The sequence below is a fragment of the Balaenoptera musculus genome, chromosome 10 (assembly GCF_009873245.2).
Source record: "Balaenoptera musculus isolate JJ_BM4_2016_0621 chromosome 10, mBalMus1.pri.v3, whole genome shotgun sequence".
Lineage (NCBI taxonomy): Eukaryota > Metazoa > Chordata > Mammalia > Artiodactyla > Balaenopteridae > Balaenoptera > Balaenoptera musculus.
Window position 1 is genome coordinate 42,982,344 of NC_045794.1, and position 18,777 is coordinate 43,001,120.

Here is an 18,777-nt window from a genome sequence, read left to right on the forward strand (position 1 = left end):
GTCAGAGAAAGAGCAGAGGGGTAGAAAGAAGGAAGAGTTATATGTTTTTTGTTTTGTGTTTTGTTTCTTAATCACTTTTCAAAAATAAGAGAAAATCTCTAAAGCCATGAAGCTTAGAAAACCCATCCTGGCTCATACCCCTTCCTCATAAAATTTCAGGAAAACTCACTTAAGTTTAAAAATGAGTTTGAATCCATGTAAAATTACTATTAGCAAAAGATAGCAATAGCAACAACAGAAAGAAGCAGAAAAATTCCCTAAGGCAGTGGAAGGCTCCTGGAAAGACATGCTCACCAAACAGATGAAAATTGAAAATGAGCTAATTTAGGAAACGATGGAAGTTATGAGAGAAAGTTTACATTCTAATTAGAAAAATCTCAGAATTGAGGTGATTGGAGAAAAGGAGAATTTGAAAAGAGAACTGATGGACCACACAAAAAAATTAGAAATAAGAGAAAAAAATCATTTCAGAAATAAAGATGAAAATAAAAGGAACATAAAGTAATGACAACAAATATGACTCAAAAAACACAAAGTAAAGCAATTAATTTTTTATATGTAATAGAAAGAGGGAAGCTTTTAAAATAAAAGAAACCAAAAAAAAAAAAAGGACTTCCCTGGTGGCGCAGTGGTTAAGAATCCACCTGCCAATGCAGGGGACATGGGTTCAATCACCGGTCCAGCAAGATCCCACATGCTGCAGAGCAAATAAGCTCGTGTGCCACAACTACTGAGCCTGCGCCCTAGAGCCTGTGAGCCACAGCTACTGAAGACCGCGTGCCTAGAGCCCGTGCTCTGCAACAAGAGAAGCCACTACAATGAGCACACACACCGCAATGGAGGATAGCCCCCCCTCACCACAACTAGAGAAAAGAGCAAGTGTGCAGCAACGAAGACCCAACTCAGCCATAAATAAATAAATAAATATTACAAAAAAAAGAAGAAGTAAAGGGGTTTGAGAAGAAATGATACAAAATATAGGCAAAGAGGAACCAACATTCATGTGAACAAAGTTCCCAAGGAAGAAAACAGCCAAATGCATGGGACAGAAAGAAAACTTTCCCAAAATGTGCCTGGGAGGGACTTCCCTGGTGGCACAGTGGTTAAGAATCCACCTGCCAATGCAGGGGACACGGGTTGGAGCCCTGGTCCAGGAAGATCCCACATGCTGCGGAGCAACTAAGCCTGCAAGCCACAGCTACTGAGCCTGTGCTCTCGGGCCCGCAAGCCACAACTATTGAGCCCACGTGCCACAACTATTGAAGACTGTGCGCCTAGAACCCATGCTCTGCAACAAGAGAAGCCACCGCAAAGAGAAGCCCACGCACCGCAACGAAGAGTAGCCCCCTGCTTGCCGCAACTAGAGAAAGCCGGTGCACAGCAACAAAGACCCAAGGCAGGCCAAAAAAATTAAATAAATAAATACATTTATTTTAAAAATTTAAAAATGTGCCTGGGGAAATCGACCCAGAATGGCCAACACTGAGACATAGTCTATTAAAACTGATGGACTTTAAAGAAAAACGACATTTGGGCATCCTAGCAAAAAAAGACCTAATCACTTACAAATGAAGGAAAATGGATTTTCACTAGACTTTTTGACAGCATGTTTAGTGTTAGAAGGCGATGGATTAACATTTAAGAGAATCAAGGAAATGAAACAACAACCAAGAATTTTCTGTTCAGACAAATAGACCTCCAAGTATAAAGATCACTAACATGTAAGAATAAAGGAAATAGTGTTCACATGATCCCTTTCTGTGGAATCTACTAGAGCTTCAAATAACTAAAATGACTAGAGGACCAGATTACGGTACCTGAATACTAATTTCCCATGAAAAGAAACTAGGAATACTTGAAGAAATAGCTGATTCTAGATCTAGAGCAGAAAATTAATATCAAACGTGAGACGTCTTGTCAAAGAACAAAGGAGCCAACTTGATGTTTCTGTGGCCAAGTGCAGGATAGCTTGAGCATCAGTAAGAATAATAACTGCAGTGGATTGAAGCATCAAATATGTTTAAATCCATGAGTTTGTATCAGTGCAAAAAAGACTGACTATGGGGGGGGCTTAAGGGAACTACTTGAGGTGGTGGAAATATTCTGTATCGTGCTTTATTAGTGGTTACATTACTTACTGTATACATTTATCTAAAGCATAGTTTCTCAACCTCAGCACTATTGACATTTTGATCCAGGTAATTATTGGGGCGGGGAGGAGCAAAGCTGTCCTATGCATTGTAGAATATTTAGCAGCACTAGATGCCAAAAATGCCTATATTGTCAGATGTCTCCTGCGGAGTATAATGGTGCCAGTTTGAGAACCCTGGTCTAAACTTACTAAAAGGGTGAATTTTTATTGTATGTGAATTGTATCTCAAGAAACTTGATTTTTAAGAAAAGGAAAACTCATTAGTCACTTTTTAAGGAGTCTAGGAAACCAACTCATTATTTTAAAAACTACTAATTGACAGAATCAAGCATTTATCCTATCTCTTCTACATTAGACTGTACTTCAAGAGTAACCAAATAGTCAATATAGGGATGGATTTGTGGGTCATTTATATATATCACTCCCAGTTGTCAGTTTTTGTGCCATTAAAGGTATGATTCTTCTATTCCTTTTTCTCTAATTTGCTACCTCTAATATACTTCGTTTGGACTGGGCAACTAGATTAATAAAATTATTATTATTTAGAAATATAAAGGGGAATTCCCTGACAGTCCAGGGGTTAGGAATTTCACTGCTGAGGGCTTGGGTTCAATCCCTGGATCCCTATGTATTGTGAATCATCTATTTCTGTTACTAGAGACTTTTTTTTTTTTTTTTTAATGCAGCACCGGGTCTTAGTTGCAACATGCGGGGTCTTAGTTGCAACATGCGGGGTCTTAGTTGCAGCATGTGGGCTCTTAGTTGTGGAATGCGGGATCTAGTTCCCCGACCAGGGATCGAACCTGGGCCCCCAGCATTGGAGCACAGAGTCTTACCCACTGGACCACCAGGGAAGTCCTTAGAGACGTTTTTATTTCTTGATTTGGGGCCATATTCTGGATACCCTGTTCCTCAGGCATAAGTGGTGTTACCAATATTCTGTTTCAACATGGCTGAAAAGACACAAACACTTTGTGGTCTGAGATATGCTTCTTTGAATTAAATCTGTTGTGTAAACTGAAACATATTCAGAAAACCCAGTGTGTGTTTAATATAGGTATAGTTTTAAAGTTTTAGTCTTACTGTATTAATACTTACTGAATTAAAGTTAAAGAACACAGTGTTCCCAAAATCGTTTCAGAAAGCAGATAAATAGGGAAGTGTATGGGAACCACCCTTCTGAAAATTATTGAGGAGGTTCTTATTTCATCTTATTTTAGTATTACCCAAGTTTTTTCTCAGAGAAGAATAGGGTGTTTGACTTACCATGTGGTGGTCTTGAAAGTTCATGACTTCAGCACACTTCTTCACTTTGAGGAAACTAAAAAAGTGTGTAACTGCCATAGCTATTTCAGAAACTGATGCTAGAGGCAACCACTGGGTTGGGCAAGACTGTCGTTAAACTGTGCCTTTGGTTTACCAGTTATTTTAATCATGGAAAGGAAAATCTTTAATTTATTTCATTGCTTAACCAGTGCCACATTTTAAGATAAAACTGTTCTTTTTCTAAAACTGTTATTAAAAGAGGCAGGAAACAGATTTTGGTCTGATGTTGATGCTTTGTTGACATTTTATCCCTTCTTTTTGTTAAATGAAATTCAAAATTGTTCATTTTATCTAAGCCCATTCTCAGTTTTCTTATTTTAAAAAAATTTGAAATCATTGTGGGGGTCCAGGAGGATGTTAATTTTTGACTGTCCATTTCATAAGAATTTGAAAAGAGGGTTAGAGATTTAGTTTTAGTAGTCCTGATATCTAAGTATTTTTTTGTGTCCCTATTTAGTGTATTATGCCTATCTTGAATATTACTGTTATATTTCAATAAAGTGGAGAAAGATTTGCCTCTTTCCAGTTGATTGGGACAAGGGAGAACTTTGGGGATTAATGGATTGCTTCTCAAATTTTAATGGAGTTAGGTTAGCTTGGAAAATAGATCAAAGAAGATGATCTGCTGATATGCACCACAGTTTTGTCTTATTTCTAAAGACCTATTATAGATAGCTGGATCTACAGTTTTATAAATTTCTCTTCTGAAGGTAATTTTTAGTAGGTAACCACTGGCAGTACTAACTAGCATCCTGTCTTGTCTGCTGAGCTATTTGGCTTATTTTAAGGATAAATTCTCCATCCCCACTAGGGGGAGTTTCCACTCAGTAACACATACAATTTTAAGGTGGAATGATTAAATGAAATACTGGTGTATCTTATTCCATGATTTCTCACTATGTTTTTTCCACAAGATATTTTCCTAATAGTAATAGCTACAATGTATTGAATGTTTGCTATGTGACAGATAGTGTGCTAAGCGCCTTACATGTATTATTTCAGTTGTTTTTCACAATAACTTTATGAGATTGTTAATATTTCATCCCAGTTTTACTGATGGAGAAATTAATAACTAGAGAAGTTACTTGATCACTGCCAGAAAAGCTAATCAAATCATAGTGTAGGGACTCTTATCTAGGGTCTGTCTTACTTCAAAACTTGTTCTTGGGCTTCCCTGGTGGCGCAGTGGTTGAGAATCTGCCTGCCGGCGCAGGGGACATGGGTTTGAGCCCTGGTCTGGGAAGATCCCACATGCCGCAGAGCGACTAGGCCCGTGAGCCACAATTGCTGAGCCTGCGCGTCTGGAGCCTGTGCTCCGCAACAAGAGAGGCCACGATAGTGAGAGGCCCATGCACCGCGATGAAGAGTGGCCCCCACTTGCCGCAACTAGAGAAAGCCCTCGCACAGAAACGAAGACCCAACACAGCCATAAATAAATAAATAAATAAATAAAGTAAGAACTGCTAGGAATGATTAGCAATAATCTGAACCTGGTAAGCTTTAAAAAAAAAAACAAAAAAACAAAAAAAACTTGTTCTTAACCTGTACTCCAGTACTCCCCAGTTTTAGTTCTGCCAGTATCATGAAAATCTCAAAATATTCAAATTAAATTTATTTTAATGCAATAAGCTGGTGCTTAGACGTGGTAGAGTGAGAAAGAAAGTACAAAGAGAGCTGCTTATTAGGTATTGTGACTCAAAATTACATTGATGAGCTGAAAAGAGTTGAAATTAGGTACAGAAGTAAAGTCAAGAGCCTAGGTTTCTAGATGTTAAGTCTGACCTACCCCATTTATTTAGTTTCCTTCTTTATAAAATAGATAAAACAAAGCTGGCCATTTCAACACTCTCCATTTATTGGAATCTTAAATATGGATAGAGTCATTAACTTATTTACAAGGTGCTTTCATAGGTGAATGCTTATTGATAGTAGATTTGAAAGCTTGAAAAGAATGTTATCTATTCCTTTAAAACATTGCTTCTGTCTATTGGCCTAGAGCAGTGTTTGAAAATGTCAAGTGTGACCCATTAGTAACTCATAAAATCAATATACTGGGTCATGACCAGCATTAAGGAAACAAAATTTAAATAGAGTCTAGAAAATTTCAGAATACCCTGCTTATCATAAGGGTAAGCATTTTTTGTGAAACTTCTTTCAGTTACATGTTTATATACTAGGTCACAGTGTCGTATATATATTTTTTAACTGTGGGTTGCAAGTTTAAAAAGTTTGAGAAACACTGGCCTGGAGCTTTGTAGCATTTATCTATTTTAATTTAACCAGGACAGAAATTATAGTGATTCAGACAGATTTATCTTTATTTTTTATTTATTTTTTAAAAAATAATTTTAGTTATTTTTGGCTGCGTTGGGACCGTTGCTACACGTGGGCTTTCTCTAGTTGCGGCATGCAGGGGCTGCTCTTCATTGCAGTGCATGGGTTTCCCATTGTGGTGGCTTCTCTTGTTGCAGAGCACAGGCTCTAGGCACACAGGCTTTAGTAGTTGTGGCACGTGGGCTCAGTAGTTGTGGCTCGCAGACTCTAGAGGGCAGGCTCAGTAACTGTGGTGCACAGGCTTAGTTGCTCCACAGCATGTGGGATCTTTCCGGACCAGGGATTGAACCCGTATCCCCTGCATTGGCAGGTGGATTCTTAACCACTGTGCCACCAGGGAAGTCCACAAATTTATCTTTAAAAGGAAATGACATCAAGTAACATAATAGATTGTATGCACGATATTTTCTTCCTTTTGTAGCATTCTGAAAAGCATCCAATCCCAAACCGAAACTTTCCTGGGGTGTATATCTAGCTACACAGAATTAACTTAGAGGACCTTCCGTGGCAGTTCAGTGGTTAAGACTCTGTGCTTCCACTGCAAGGGGCGTGGGTTCAATCCCTGGTTGGGGAACTAAGATTCTGTCATGCTGTGCAGCATGGCCAAAAGAAAAAAAAAAAAGAATTAACTTTGACCTCAGCTCTTTCCTTTTCTCTTTGTGTTAAAATTTATAATGTACATGTACTATTTCCCACTGAATATTCAGCACAATTTTTTGCTCATTTTAGGAAGTTTCCTCTTTCCAGTTTTGTATGTTTTCTAGTTTGGAATCCCTTAAAGTCTTATTTTTAGTCACTTCCATTTGGTTGGTTCCATAGCACTTTAGTTCTGGGAATGAATAAGATTTGTTGTACATCTTTCTATAACAGTACATAACTTTATCTCATTCTTTTTAATGCATGTATAGTAGTCCATTGCATAAGTTTATCGTAATTTACTTAACTAGTTCCTCAGTGGTGTACATTTTGATTTTTTCCAGTTTTTTGTTATTATAAAGCTACAGAAAACATTACTGTCAGATATCTTTATGTACTCATGAATATATCCATAGGACATTGCTGATTCAAAGTGAAACTTCTTTGAAGAAGTGCACTTAAATTTTTAATAATATTGCCAAATTGGCCTTCAAAAAGGTTGTACTGGAAATTCCCTGGTGGTCCAGTGGTTAGGACTCCGCACTTTCACTGCTGAGGGCGAAAGTTCAATCCCTGGTTGGGGAACTAATATCCTGCAAGCTGCACGGCACAGCCAAAAAAAAAAAAAAAAGTTTGTACTGATTTATCACCACCTGTATATAAAAATGCCTGTTTGCCTGTATCCTTGCCAATTCTGTGCATTATTAGAGTTTTAACTTTTTGTAAACTAGTAGGTGAAAAATTACAAGTCTATTATAAATAGAGTTGCGTTTTAAAAATTGAGTGAGAATGAGCATGTTTTCATAGACTTATTGGCTCTTTGTCTCTTCAACTCTGACTCTTGAGATTTCAAGTATGGGCAGTATCAGTGAATGTGACTTCAAAGTTTTGAAGAAATGGTGCTGTAAAAGTGAAGTGTCACTGATATGCCTGCGGCTGTGATGACCTCCCCTACTTCCCACCTTGACCCTTTTACTCTCTTAATTTCAGGTGATCATGGAGCTCAGCTTGGCCTCCATGGGGCTGGTGGTGATGGAATACATGATGACCCAACAGGCGGAGAGGAAGGAGAGAACAGCCCAGATCCCCAACCCCAAGCTGGTCGGAGGACCCGGCGGGAAGCATGCACCTGCCCCTACTGTAAAGATAGTGAAGGAAGGTAAGTTGACTCAGCCAATCTCTTAAGAGTATAAAGAAGAAAAATTAATAGACTTGGAGGTAAAAAGAAAGGGTTATTTTTTTTAATTTTTAGGTGTTGGCAGTGTTGCAAAGGGATCAGAGATAGTACAGTGCTTTTGATTAGATTATATATGGGGTCTTGGTTCCAGTATATGAGGTCTTGGTTCCAGCTCTGATCCTTTTCAACTCTTTTTTTTTTTTTTTAATAAATTTATTTATTTTATTTATTTATTTTTGGCTGTGTTGGGTCTTCGTTGCTGCACGCGGGCTTTCTCTAGTTGCGGCGAGTGGGGTTTACTCTTTGTTGTGGTGCACAGGCTTCTCATTGCGGTGGCTTCTCTTGTTGAGGAGCATGGGCTCTAGGTGCACGGGCTTCAGTAGTTGTGGCTCGCGGGCTCTAGAGCACAGGCTCAGTAGTTGTGACGCACGGGCTTAGTTGCTCTGCTGCATGTGGGATCTTCCCGGACCAGGGCTCGAACCCGTGTCCCTTGCATTCGCAGGCGGATTCTTAACCACTGTGCCACCAGGGAAGTCCCCTAACAAGATAGCTTATAAAACAGCCTGGCAAAGAAAAAGAAACATACCTACTGTAATGATTTTTTACAGTGGCTGTGTAAAAATCATGAGTTTTCCATAATCTTTTTTTCTCTCAAAATAGATAAAAATACTTATTCTGGGTAGAAAATTCTTCCATCAAGGAATCTAATATGTCCTACAGAACAGAATTCTGATGAATTTTCTCATTAGTGTACTGGCTATTCAGTATTATCTCTGGAGAGTTCCAGGTTACTTTCTTTTTTTCAAGTCACTGATTTTGAAGGAGAATAGAAAGTCACATAGTTTTTTATAAATTTATTTATTTATTGGCTGCATTGGGTCTTTTTTTTTTAATAAATTTATTTTATTTTTGGCTGCGTTGGGTCTTCATTGCTGTGCGTGGGCTTTCTCTAGTTGCGGCGAGTGGGGGCTACTCTTCGTTGTGGTGCGCAGGCTTCTCATTGCAGTGGCTTCTCTTGTGGCAGAGCACGGGCTCTAGGCACGCCGGCTTCAGTAGTTGTGGCGCGTGGGCTTAGTTGCTCCATGGCATGTGTGATCTTCCCGGACCAGGGCTCGAACCCGTGTCCCCTGCAATGGCAGGTGGATTCTTAACCACTGCACTATCAGGGAAGCCCAAAAGTCACATAGTTTTTTTTTTATTATTTTTTTTATTTAAAACATTTTCTTTTTTTTAAACTTTTGGGTTTATTTATTTTATTTATTTATTTATTTATGGCTGTGTTGGGTCTTCGTTTCTGTGCGAGGGCTTTCTCTAGTTGCGGCAAGTGGGGGCCACTCTTCATCGCGGTGCGCGGGCCTCTCACTATCGTGGCCTCTCTTGTTGTGGAGCACAGGCTCCAGACGCGCAGGCTCAGTAATTGTGGCTCACGGGCCTAGTTGCTCCGTGGCATGTGGGATCTTCCCAGACCAGGGCTCGAACCCGTGTCCCCTGCATTGGCAGGCAGATTCTCAACCACTGCGCCACCAGGGAAGCCCCCACGTAGTTTTTTAAATGCCTTTGAAAAAAATCTGTTAAAGTTTTGTTCCATTAAAAATAAACATAAAAATAAATGTACCAAAACAAAAAATAATTTGAATTCTTTGTAGGTTACCCTATATTACAGGAAAAACCTGAATCAGAAACACTTGAGTACAATAGAGTTTCCCTCTCACAAAGCTTAAAGTGGATTTAAGTTTTTGAAGGAAATTCTGTGATTTCTACCTCAGTATGATTTCATTTCTATTATGGTTGGTTCCCCCCTCCCCCTGCCCCACTAATATGTGCTGTTAAAACCCAAGAAAAATCCCTCTTGGAAATCTCCCCAGTGCCCACTAATGGTTCACACATGGTACAAATTGGTTTGGCAAAAACATTTCAGAACTGATTTCCTGAGAGGAGCTTAGGATTTGCTCCATATAGGGAATATTTTTTTTTACATACCTTGAATTAGTTAGGATCCTTATTTCCTCTCTTTTAACTTTTATCCATCCCATCGTCCTTTTCCACTGAAGTCTCTGATATTGCTCTGTCTTTTCAGTTTTTGTTTTTTTTTTTAATTATTTTTGGCTGCCTTGGGTCTTGGTTGCTGCGCAGGCTTTCCCTAGTTGCAGTGAGCAGGGGCTACTCTTCATTGTGGTGCGTGGGCTTCTCATAGCAGTGGATTCTCTTGTTGCGGAGCACGGGCTCTCAGTACATGGGCTTCAGTAGTTGTGGCTTGTGGGCTGTAGAGCGCAGGCTCAGTAGTTGTGGCACACGGGTTTAGTTCCTCTGCGGCATGTGGGATCTTCCTGGACCAGGGCTCGAACCCGTGTCCCCTGCATTGGCAGGTGGATTCTTAACCAGTGTGCCACCAGGGAAGCCCTCTTTTCAGCTTTTAATCTTTAGTGTTTGGCTCTTGACCTTTATTCTAGGAGAAAAGTTCTATAGTTGTAAAATATTATGTTTTCTTTAAAGTTCTCCACCAGGTGCTTAAATGGAGAGACGCTTTGTTCATTAAGTAAGTTCCCAGCCAAAAATATCACCATGTCACCATATTCACAGTAGTTCTCATGGAAAATGCTTGTATTGAGACTTAACTTCCGAAAAATATAAGAAAATGCCTCTCACATTTCACAAGTCACCTTGAGAATGATTATCTCTTCAAACATCAAACATCCGAATCAACTAAATGTTTATCTTTTGATACTAAAGAGAGGGCTTTTTTTTTTTTAAATAAAATTTTGGATTAGTTTTGAGTGGATCCAGTAATTATGATGGATACTTTGTGATTCTTTAATTTTTGTCTCTAGAATGAATGATGAATAGTTGTGTTCTCTCTTCCAGGGGCTCTGGGGATCCTGGCAAGAAGAAACAGCACATTTGCCACATGCAAGGCTGTGGCAAAGTATATGGCAAGACATCACACCTACGGGCACACTTGCGCTGGCATACAGGCGAGAGGCCATTCATGTGTACCTGGTCATACTGTGGGAAGCGCTTCACACGTTCGGACGAGTTACAGAGGCACAAACGCACACACACAGGTGAGCAGGAACTTGGGGAAGGGAGAGGTAGTAATAGACCAGAATAAAAAGACACAAAATAGCGCCGTGCTCTAACCCGATCCTCCTCATTGGGGTTGAAACCTGGGTGCCTTCAAGATGCCGGCTTACCACTCTTCCCTCATGGACCCTGACACCACACTCATTGGAAACATGGCACTGTTGCCTATCAGAAGTCAGTTCAAAGGACCCACTCCTAGAGAGACAAAAGATACAGATATTGTGGATGAAGCTATCTATTACTTCAAGGCCAATGTCTTCTTCAAAAACTATGAAATTAAGAATGAAGCTGATAGGATCTTGATATATATAACTCTCTACATTTCTGAGTGTCTAAAGAAACTCAGAAAATTGCAATTCTAAAAGCCAAGGCGAGAAAGAAATGTATACACTGGGAATCACTAATTTTCCCATTCCTGGAGAGCCTGGTTTTCCACTTAATGCAATTTACGCCAAACCTGCAAACAAACAGGAAGATGAAGTGATGAGGGCCTACTTACAACAGCTGAGGCAAGAGACTGGACTGAGACTTTGTGAGAAAGTTTTTGACCCTCAGGATGATAAACCCAGCAAGTGGTGGACTCGCTTTGCGAAGAGACAGTTCATGAACAAGAGTCTTTCAGGACCTGGACCGTAAAGGGAGCCTTGGGCAGACACTGCCTCCACAGCTATGGGCAGCATTTACAGCAAGATGTACACAGTTCTTTGCCTTTATTTTGTAAAGTTTTATACAGAGGAGAGAAGAGAGCATGTCTTTACTAAAAGAGCTCTTTATCAAGAATTTGGGTTTGGGGAGTGATTTGAAATTTCTGCAGTATTAAGCTGGTGCTTATTGAGTAATAATAAAGAAATTTCTAACATTTCAAGTCAAAAAAAGAAAAATACACAAAATATACCTATGGAATAACTAAAATTTCTGAGCAACTTATGTTTGAAACTGAATGTATGGATCATAAATGGAATTGGAGTTAATCTGGAAAACCCTTAAGAAGGAAGGAGCTAGCTTTTGAGTGGGATTTTGAAGGTCCTGCCTTACTTTTCTGCTATACTCCTTCCTTTCTGAGTACTCCCCAGCCTTTACTTACTTTTTGTTCCCCCAAAAGGCAAAAGATAGTCACCAGGTTTTTCTTGTTTGTAATCACCTTCTAGGACTAGCTTTATTCTGCCTTATATAGTTTGAAAGCAGTGAATTGGACAAGGTACCACTACTTCCTGAGATGTGAGTTTCTCATCTTCTTTCTCTTCCTTTACCTAGGTGAGAAGAAATTTGCCTGCCCTGAGTGTCCCAAGCGCTTCATGAGGAGTGACCACCTGTCAAAACATATTAAGACCCACCAGAATAAGAAGGGAGGCCCAGGTGTAGCCCTAAGTGTGGGCACTTTGCCCCTGGACAGTGGGGCAGGTTCAGAAGGCAGCGGCACTGCCACCCCTTCGGCCCTCATTACCACCAACATGGTAGCCATGGAGGCCATCTGTCCAGAGGGTATTGCCCGTCTTGCCAACAGTGGCATCAACGTCATGCAGGTGGCAGATCTGCAGTCCATTAATATCAGTGGCAATGGCTTCTGAGATCAGGCACCCGGGGCCAGAGACATATGGGCCATACCCATCAACCCTGGGATGCAAGGTAGCATGGGTCCAAGAGACATGTGGGAGAGAGAGCCATGAGGCATTAAAAATGCATGGTGGTGGGAAGAATTGGGGGAGGGATACAAGAGAAGAGATGGGGTCCTGGCATCCACCTGTATCATCAGTACCTCCTTGAAGTGGGAAACATTAGTGAAAATTCTGTTGGTGCCACCCTTTGATGAGCATTTGTTTGACCCCAAACAGTTTCTTAACACTTCTTACCCCAGCCTCCACTTCCTGCATTTCCCTTCTCAGCTCCCCCATGATGGATCCCCCCCCTTTCCTAAAGCCATCATGCCTTGATAAATATATATGATCATTGAAATACTTTTTAACAAAAAACAGATTCTATATTATATATATATATATATATATATAAAAGATATATAGAGATGCATTTGCAGGGGTTGGCTGGGAGGAGGAAGGAGACCATTCTGTGACCAAAATAACTTGGTCATTTTTTTTTATATTGCCTTATTTCCTTATGGCTGAGCCTTGTTGTGACACATCAAGATTTTCTATAGATGTTGTCTTGGCTTCCCACCAGATTAAGCATTTATATGCTCTGCTTTTAGTTTATATATACATACATAATGTTTTCCTTTCTTAATTTTGTCTTTTAATTTGGGATCAGCTTCTTGCACTCCTTCCTTGACTCAACCATTTCTGTCTCCCCTTCTCTCACCTGATCACTTCATGCTTTGTTTTTGGTAGTGGTCCCTGGATGAGGCACTTCTGTCATTCTTTTAAAGTCCTTAGTCCCAGCAGCAGAATAGAGAAGCCTTGAAGCTCAGGCGAATGCTTGAGGTAGCTGTGAAGAGAGTGTTCAAAATACTACTGACGCAGGCACCCTCTTGGCGCTGGAGAGTCAAAGGCACCTCTCTCTTCATTAGCTGCTCTAAGCATCAAGAATCAGAAGTCCTTCTATGGAATTGTACAAGAGACCCTTTGAAGGTTATAATCTGGGATCAGTTTATATAAACTGTGAAAAGATGGTCAAATAATAGGTAGGGGCTTTCAATAGGAAAATGATGTGCTCAGAAGCGGAAGTGACTCAAGTAGTCCAGTTCAGGAGTTAGTGGATTATTTGGACCTTTGTACAACTGTCTTCCAAGGTAGCTCTCAGCTTTGATGTGTGGGCTTCTGAGTTCACATTCTGAAAGGAAATACACTTCCTCTTTTGAACATCCCCAGTAGTTTCTTTCCCATTATGTTATTAAGGAGCATCAGCCAATGAACCTGTTCTGGGTTTCCATTCTGCAAAACTCCAGAGCATGGACCAGTGGCAAGGCAGTGGTTCTTTGATCTTTTCCCTTAACTCTTCCTTGGGTGGTTCCTAAGGGGAAAGGAAGCACACACGATCACGGGAATGATAGCCCAGAACAAAAAGAAATCTTGTCTTACCACTGTGGTTTATAGGAGAGATCAGGAAAAACCATCCTGCTTTCTCCGTGGCCTGATTGCTGAAGAGACTGATCCAAAAATTATAGCGGCAGGGAACTCTTAGTGCATTTGGCACTGAGATTTAAATGCAACCAGAGTTGTCCTCAAGGCCCAGCCATTAAAACATTGTCTCTCTCGACCTTCTGGTATCTTGTCAGAGAGCTTTTCACTGTGAGGAAGTGTGGAAATGGCTGTGTGTATGTGTGTAATCTGTTAGGTTGGGGATAGGTTTTCTGTTAGCCAATACTATAAGAGACCTGCAATAAAAAATTACCCTAATCTGATAGAAAGTGAAGTGTTTGTGTATGACTGTGTGTGAATGTGTGTTTGTGCCTGTATATATCTACACGCAGATGAGAAATTAATATTTGAAATTGTTGGAAAATAAATCAAATTCAGATCAAATGCCTTTCAGGCCCATTACCTAGAAATCTATCTTAAAACCTGGGTATGTTCCTGAGGTCATTTCTTTGCTTTTGCTAAATTAGTTACAATTATGAATGGGGGATATTCTACTGCACTTTTAAAAGAAGAAACTATTTTTGTGTTTGAAAGTGAAACCAACATCCAGATCTATAGCAGAGTCCTAGTTCCTTTCATGAATCTATTTACCTTGACTACAAATAGATGATGCTATAATTCTACTATATATTTTATATAAAATCTATCCAAATTAGGGTTTGGGTAAGTTTGTGTTGTTGTTTAACCTGAAATACAATAACTTAATCTAAACAAAAGTTTACTCCATTTCGTCCTTTCTCTGCAGACTTAATACTGTTTTTAACACAGGAAGTATTGCAAGGAACTTCTCCCCAGATCAAATTCTATTAATACTGAAGTAAAAGTTATCCATGCCCAGCCACTTATCGCACCCTTTGTCCCCTCTGAAAGGCAGAACTCAGAACTTGTTATTTTATGTCTGTAATCATGTTCATAGGCATCTTCTGGAGGAAAGGGGCAGGATAACTCACTGAAGTGTGAGTATTCGCTAGAGATTTCAAGGAATGGAATCTTCCCCAGTATGAAGTTATTAGATATAAACTAGCTTAATGATGCTGAAGCCTACAAGCTTTTAGAAGGTTATTTGATGATGTTTTTCTCTGGAATGGAATGCTGGTTTACCCTCAACTCCATTCATTAGCATGAGTGAATTTATATCCAGTTCTTTCCACTTGCCCTATTTTCTTCTTACCAAGGAAGCTCCAGATCCAGTATCTTGTTTGGCCCTAAAACTGAAGCAGCTTCTGCTTTTGTCTCCCAGCAACAGTAAGTCACTCAGTCTTTTCCACAGGAAGTTAGGAGCCCACATTCCTTGAGTCAGGAGTTTATTGATGAAACTCCCTTTCCCTGAACTTTTTGCCAGAAGAAATTAATGTAACTGACAGGCTATTGATTCTAAATTTTTTTCAAGAGTTGCTTTTTTATTTAACTTCTTAATGACCAAACCTTGTGGGGTGGGGGGTGCCCAGAGGAGTGGTAATATTATTCCCTTGTCCGTTCAGTTTGCCCAGTCACATTTATCTGCTTATCATTTGACTGTCTGACTTTTTACCCAGAGCAGTAACAACCCACACCATCTTCCTTCAGGGACTTCCCAGCTGGCACTCTGTTTGTGGGTGCTATGCAGAATGCAATTTAACGGACATTTCTCAGAGTTCAGAATAGATAGAACTCTTGATCCCAGAAAGTATAGACTGAAGTGTGGTGTAAAGATTATGATTGGGGGAGGGTTAGAGACAAAGGCTGTAAATTACTATGGCTGATTGATTTTATTTCTACTATATACATATATATATTTTTTGCTTTTGTATATCCTATATAGGAAACTAAGCATTGTATTTTTTTAACAAATCTGAGAAAGCACTATGAACTGCAGATGTTTGACTTCAGAATATATTTTGTATTGTTAATATCTTCACATTGTGTGAATACTGGAAGCTGCAGATCTTTGCTAGGACGCAATAAATTTATATACCTTTTGAGGGGTTCTTCTGAGGGTATTAATCAGGCCCCTCTTGTGCTTTGGGGGAGCCCTGGTGCTAGTTACTTAAAGTTTTCATTCAATTGTAAGTACCCTGATGCCTTTTGGACCTTGGGATCAGATCAAAGGAGTTCTGATCCAGGTACCAAGGAAATGAGGATAGTCTAGCTGCCTCAAGTGAGGGGCCCTTTGCATAACTCTCCTTTCCCCTATTCAAAGCTGAGTAGCCTCTTGGAGTTGGGAGGAGAAATGTGAAATCTCAGAGTTTCATCTCCCTTAGAAGAGAGCCAGTAACTTATGTGCAAGGATGAAAGGTGGCAGCAGTAGCTTTGGGGAAAGGGAGGAGGATATGGCACTTCTCCAGTCCCGGAAAACATTGCTTTTGAAAACTGCTGATAAAGTATGGGTAGGTTATTACTTTTGTTTAGGAGCCTGTGTGCTCTCTGGTGCCTCTCTTGGCTCTACTCCTGGGGTACAGACCTCATCTAGGAGGATGAGCAGACCAGCTTTGAGGTTGACCTGTTTCTTTTCTTTGTCTGCCTTCCCTAAACACCAGCCCCCAGGAGGACAGTAAGCAGCCTTAAGCTTAAATTCCTACTCCCTCTTCCAGATTTAGCTCACTTGCCTTAGATTGGAGTCTGGGAAAGGGAAAAAAAATGGGAGTCCCTGGCTTTATTCCCCTCCTAGCTCTTCTCTAATTTGACTTCCCCGAACCCAAAAAGATTTCCTCCCCAATGTTCATTTGAGGGAAAAGAGTATTTTGTCCCATTTTCTCCTTTCCTCATTATCAAACAAGCCCAGCCTTCCATGTCCCTGCTGAGCAAGAAGAGGCATGGTGATTGTCCCTCAGCTCCCTTCAGTATCTGGAAAAAAGCATAACATAAGGGGCTGAGGCTGCCTGTGGTGAGGACCTTGTTGATACCTCTCCTGGGGTGTGTGTTTTCCTCTTTCTCACCTTCAGGAATTACACTGTGCCTTCTCCACAGAGGAATGGGATTCTCTACCCAGGCCCCCACTTTCCCAGCAGCTGCTCTTGAACAGTGTGCACAAGGGCAAGTCTTCATATTTCTGATCACCCCTTTCTCCCAGTGGCATCCCATAGCTTTCACCTAGAGTCTAGGGCACAAAGATTTTGGGAAAACATGCTGAGGTTGACCTGAGGAGACCACGTCTACACACACCAATGGCAGCTGCTCCAGGGCCTGCTTCTTCTTCCCGAGTCTCCTCCTCTGGGAGGGAGGGGCAGTGCTCCAGTCTCTGGTGCCTAAAACAAGATTATTTCTCTCTCTCTTAACACTGGCAATAACCAGTCTCCATACCACTGTTGCCTTTTTAAAATCTCTTAATAACCTCATGCTGTGTTTGTTGTTGGTTCCAATCCGATTATCACCGGGGCTGTGTGGGGAAATAACTTTTAAATGCTCTCTCATCTTTCTTGCTCTTTTTTCCCCTTGATCTTGTGTATGTATGATGCTAATCTCTTGTCTTAGTTTCTTCCTGCTCTTTTGTATCTTCCTTTCTTGTCTCTCCCCCTACCTTTTGTCTCTGGGTGTTTTGGGGCTTTTTTTTTTTTTTTTTTTTTTTTGCCTTTTTGTACAAAGATTAGTTCAATGTAGTCTGTAGCTCCTTTGTAAACCAATTAAAAAAAGTTTTTTTAATAAAAAGCCATGTCTCTGGTGTGTTGAGAGGGTTGGGAATGGGGAGAATATGGTTATAACTGCATATACTAAAACCAACAAAGGTTTCCAGCTACACTGTTGTTACATACATGTTTATCAGTGCAGTTGTCCTACACTTAACTCCTGGGTAAAGAGTTTCATGACCAAATCAGTGTGCCACGACTACATAGAAATGTGGAGGACCCAGAGGAACAGGGGCAGGCCCAACTTTTTTTTAATTCAGCTTTTTATTTGAAATACTTTTAAATTCAAAGGAAAGTTGCAAAGATGGTGCAGAGGGTTTCTATATGCCCCTTCCCTAGTTTTCTCCGTTGTTAACATTGTCATGGTACATTGTCAAAATTAAGAAACTGACACTGGTACATTACTTTAGCTAAATCCCAGGCTTTATGGGCTTCATCCATTGTTGGCCTTTTTCTGTTCCAGGGTCTATTGCAGGATACCATGTTGCATTTAGTTGATATGTCTCCCTAGTCTTCTCTGTGACAGTTTCTTAGTCTTTTCTTGTTCTTCATGGCCTTGACAGTCTTTGGGAGTACTGGCCATGTCCTGTAGAATATCCCCCAGTCTGAATTTGTCTGATTTTTTTCTCATTATTAGACTGAGCTTACAGGTTTTTAAAAAAAAAAATACCCACACAGGTGAAATGCCCTTCTCATCACATCCTATCAAGGAGTATGTGATAACCACGTGACATTACTGATGATAAAACCTTCAGCACCTGGTTAAGGTAGTGTTTGCTTGCTTTCTCCACTGTTTCTCTTTCCCTATTTGGAAGTAAGTCTAGGCCACTCTTAATGGGGTTGGTGGGAATTAAGCTTCTGTGAGGAAACTGTTTCTTCTCCATTAATTTAAACTAGCATGTACTCACGTATATTTATTTTATAGGTGGGTTGTTATAATCCAATTATACACTATTTTGATGGAATTGTCCCAGCTTTGGACATTGGGAGTGCTTTCAAGTTGACTTCTGTGTCCCCTTGATATGTCTACATCCGTTTATTTTTTTGAGCACTTTCTTACTTTCTGATACACAAGATGCTTCAGGCTCATGTTGTATTTTCCCTGCCCCAGCCCTAGATCAGCCATTTCTCCAAGGAGCCTTTGTTCTTTTTATTGGAGAATGGTATTTAGAAACCAAGATCTAGCTCCAACGTATTTTACGTTCAGTTAATACCAACCTGTGTCTAAAATGATCGAATCTGGATTATGGCCCCTTGAAACTGAAATTGAAGTTATTTTGACAGCCTTTCCCATGTCCCATCAGCCTATACCTTTACTTCCCTTCCTACCTATCTAAGAATCCTTGGTTGCTTGTTTATATATAGCTACCAGCATTC

The 18,777-nt window shown here is 40.3% G+C and overlaps 2 protein-coding genes across 2 annotated transcripts in view; both read left to right on the forward strand.

Annotated features, from left to right (window-relative positions):
- Positions 1-14,061, forward strand: part of SP1 (Sp1 transcription factor) — a 41,907-nt gene extending 27,846 nt beyond the window's left edge. Inside the window, exons 4-6 of the mRNA XM_036865583.1 lie at positions 7,439-7,607; positions 10,488-10,687; positions 11,961-14,061. Coding sequence (XP_036721478.1) covers positions 7,439-7,607; positions 10,488-10,687; positions 11,961-12,274 — 683 coding nt within the window. The 3' untranslated portion in view covers positions 12,275-14,061. The remainder of the gene's footprint in view (positions 1-7,438; positions 7,608-10,487; positions 10,688-11,960) is intronic.
- On the forward strand, positions 10,715-11,607 carry LOC118901869 (actin-related protein 2/3 complex subunit 3-like). The gene is given in 2 exon segments (XM_036865584.1): positions 10,715-11,056; positions 11,058-11,607. Coding segments are annotated over 2 exon segments (537 nt in total). The 5' UTR covers positions 10,715-10,804; the 3' UTR covers positions 11,343-11,607.
- Positions 14,062-18,777: the final 4,716 nt, after the last annotated feature.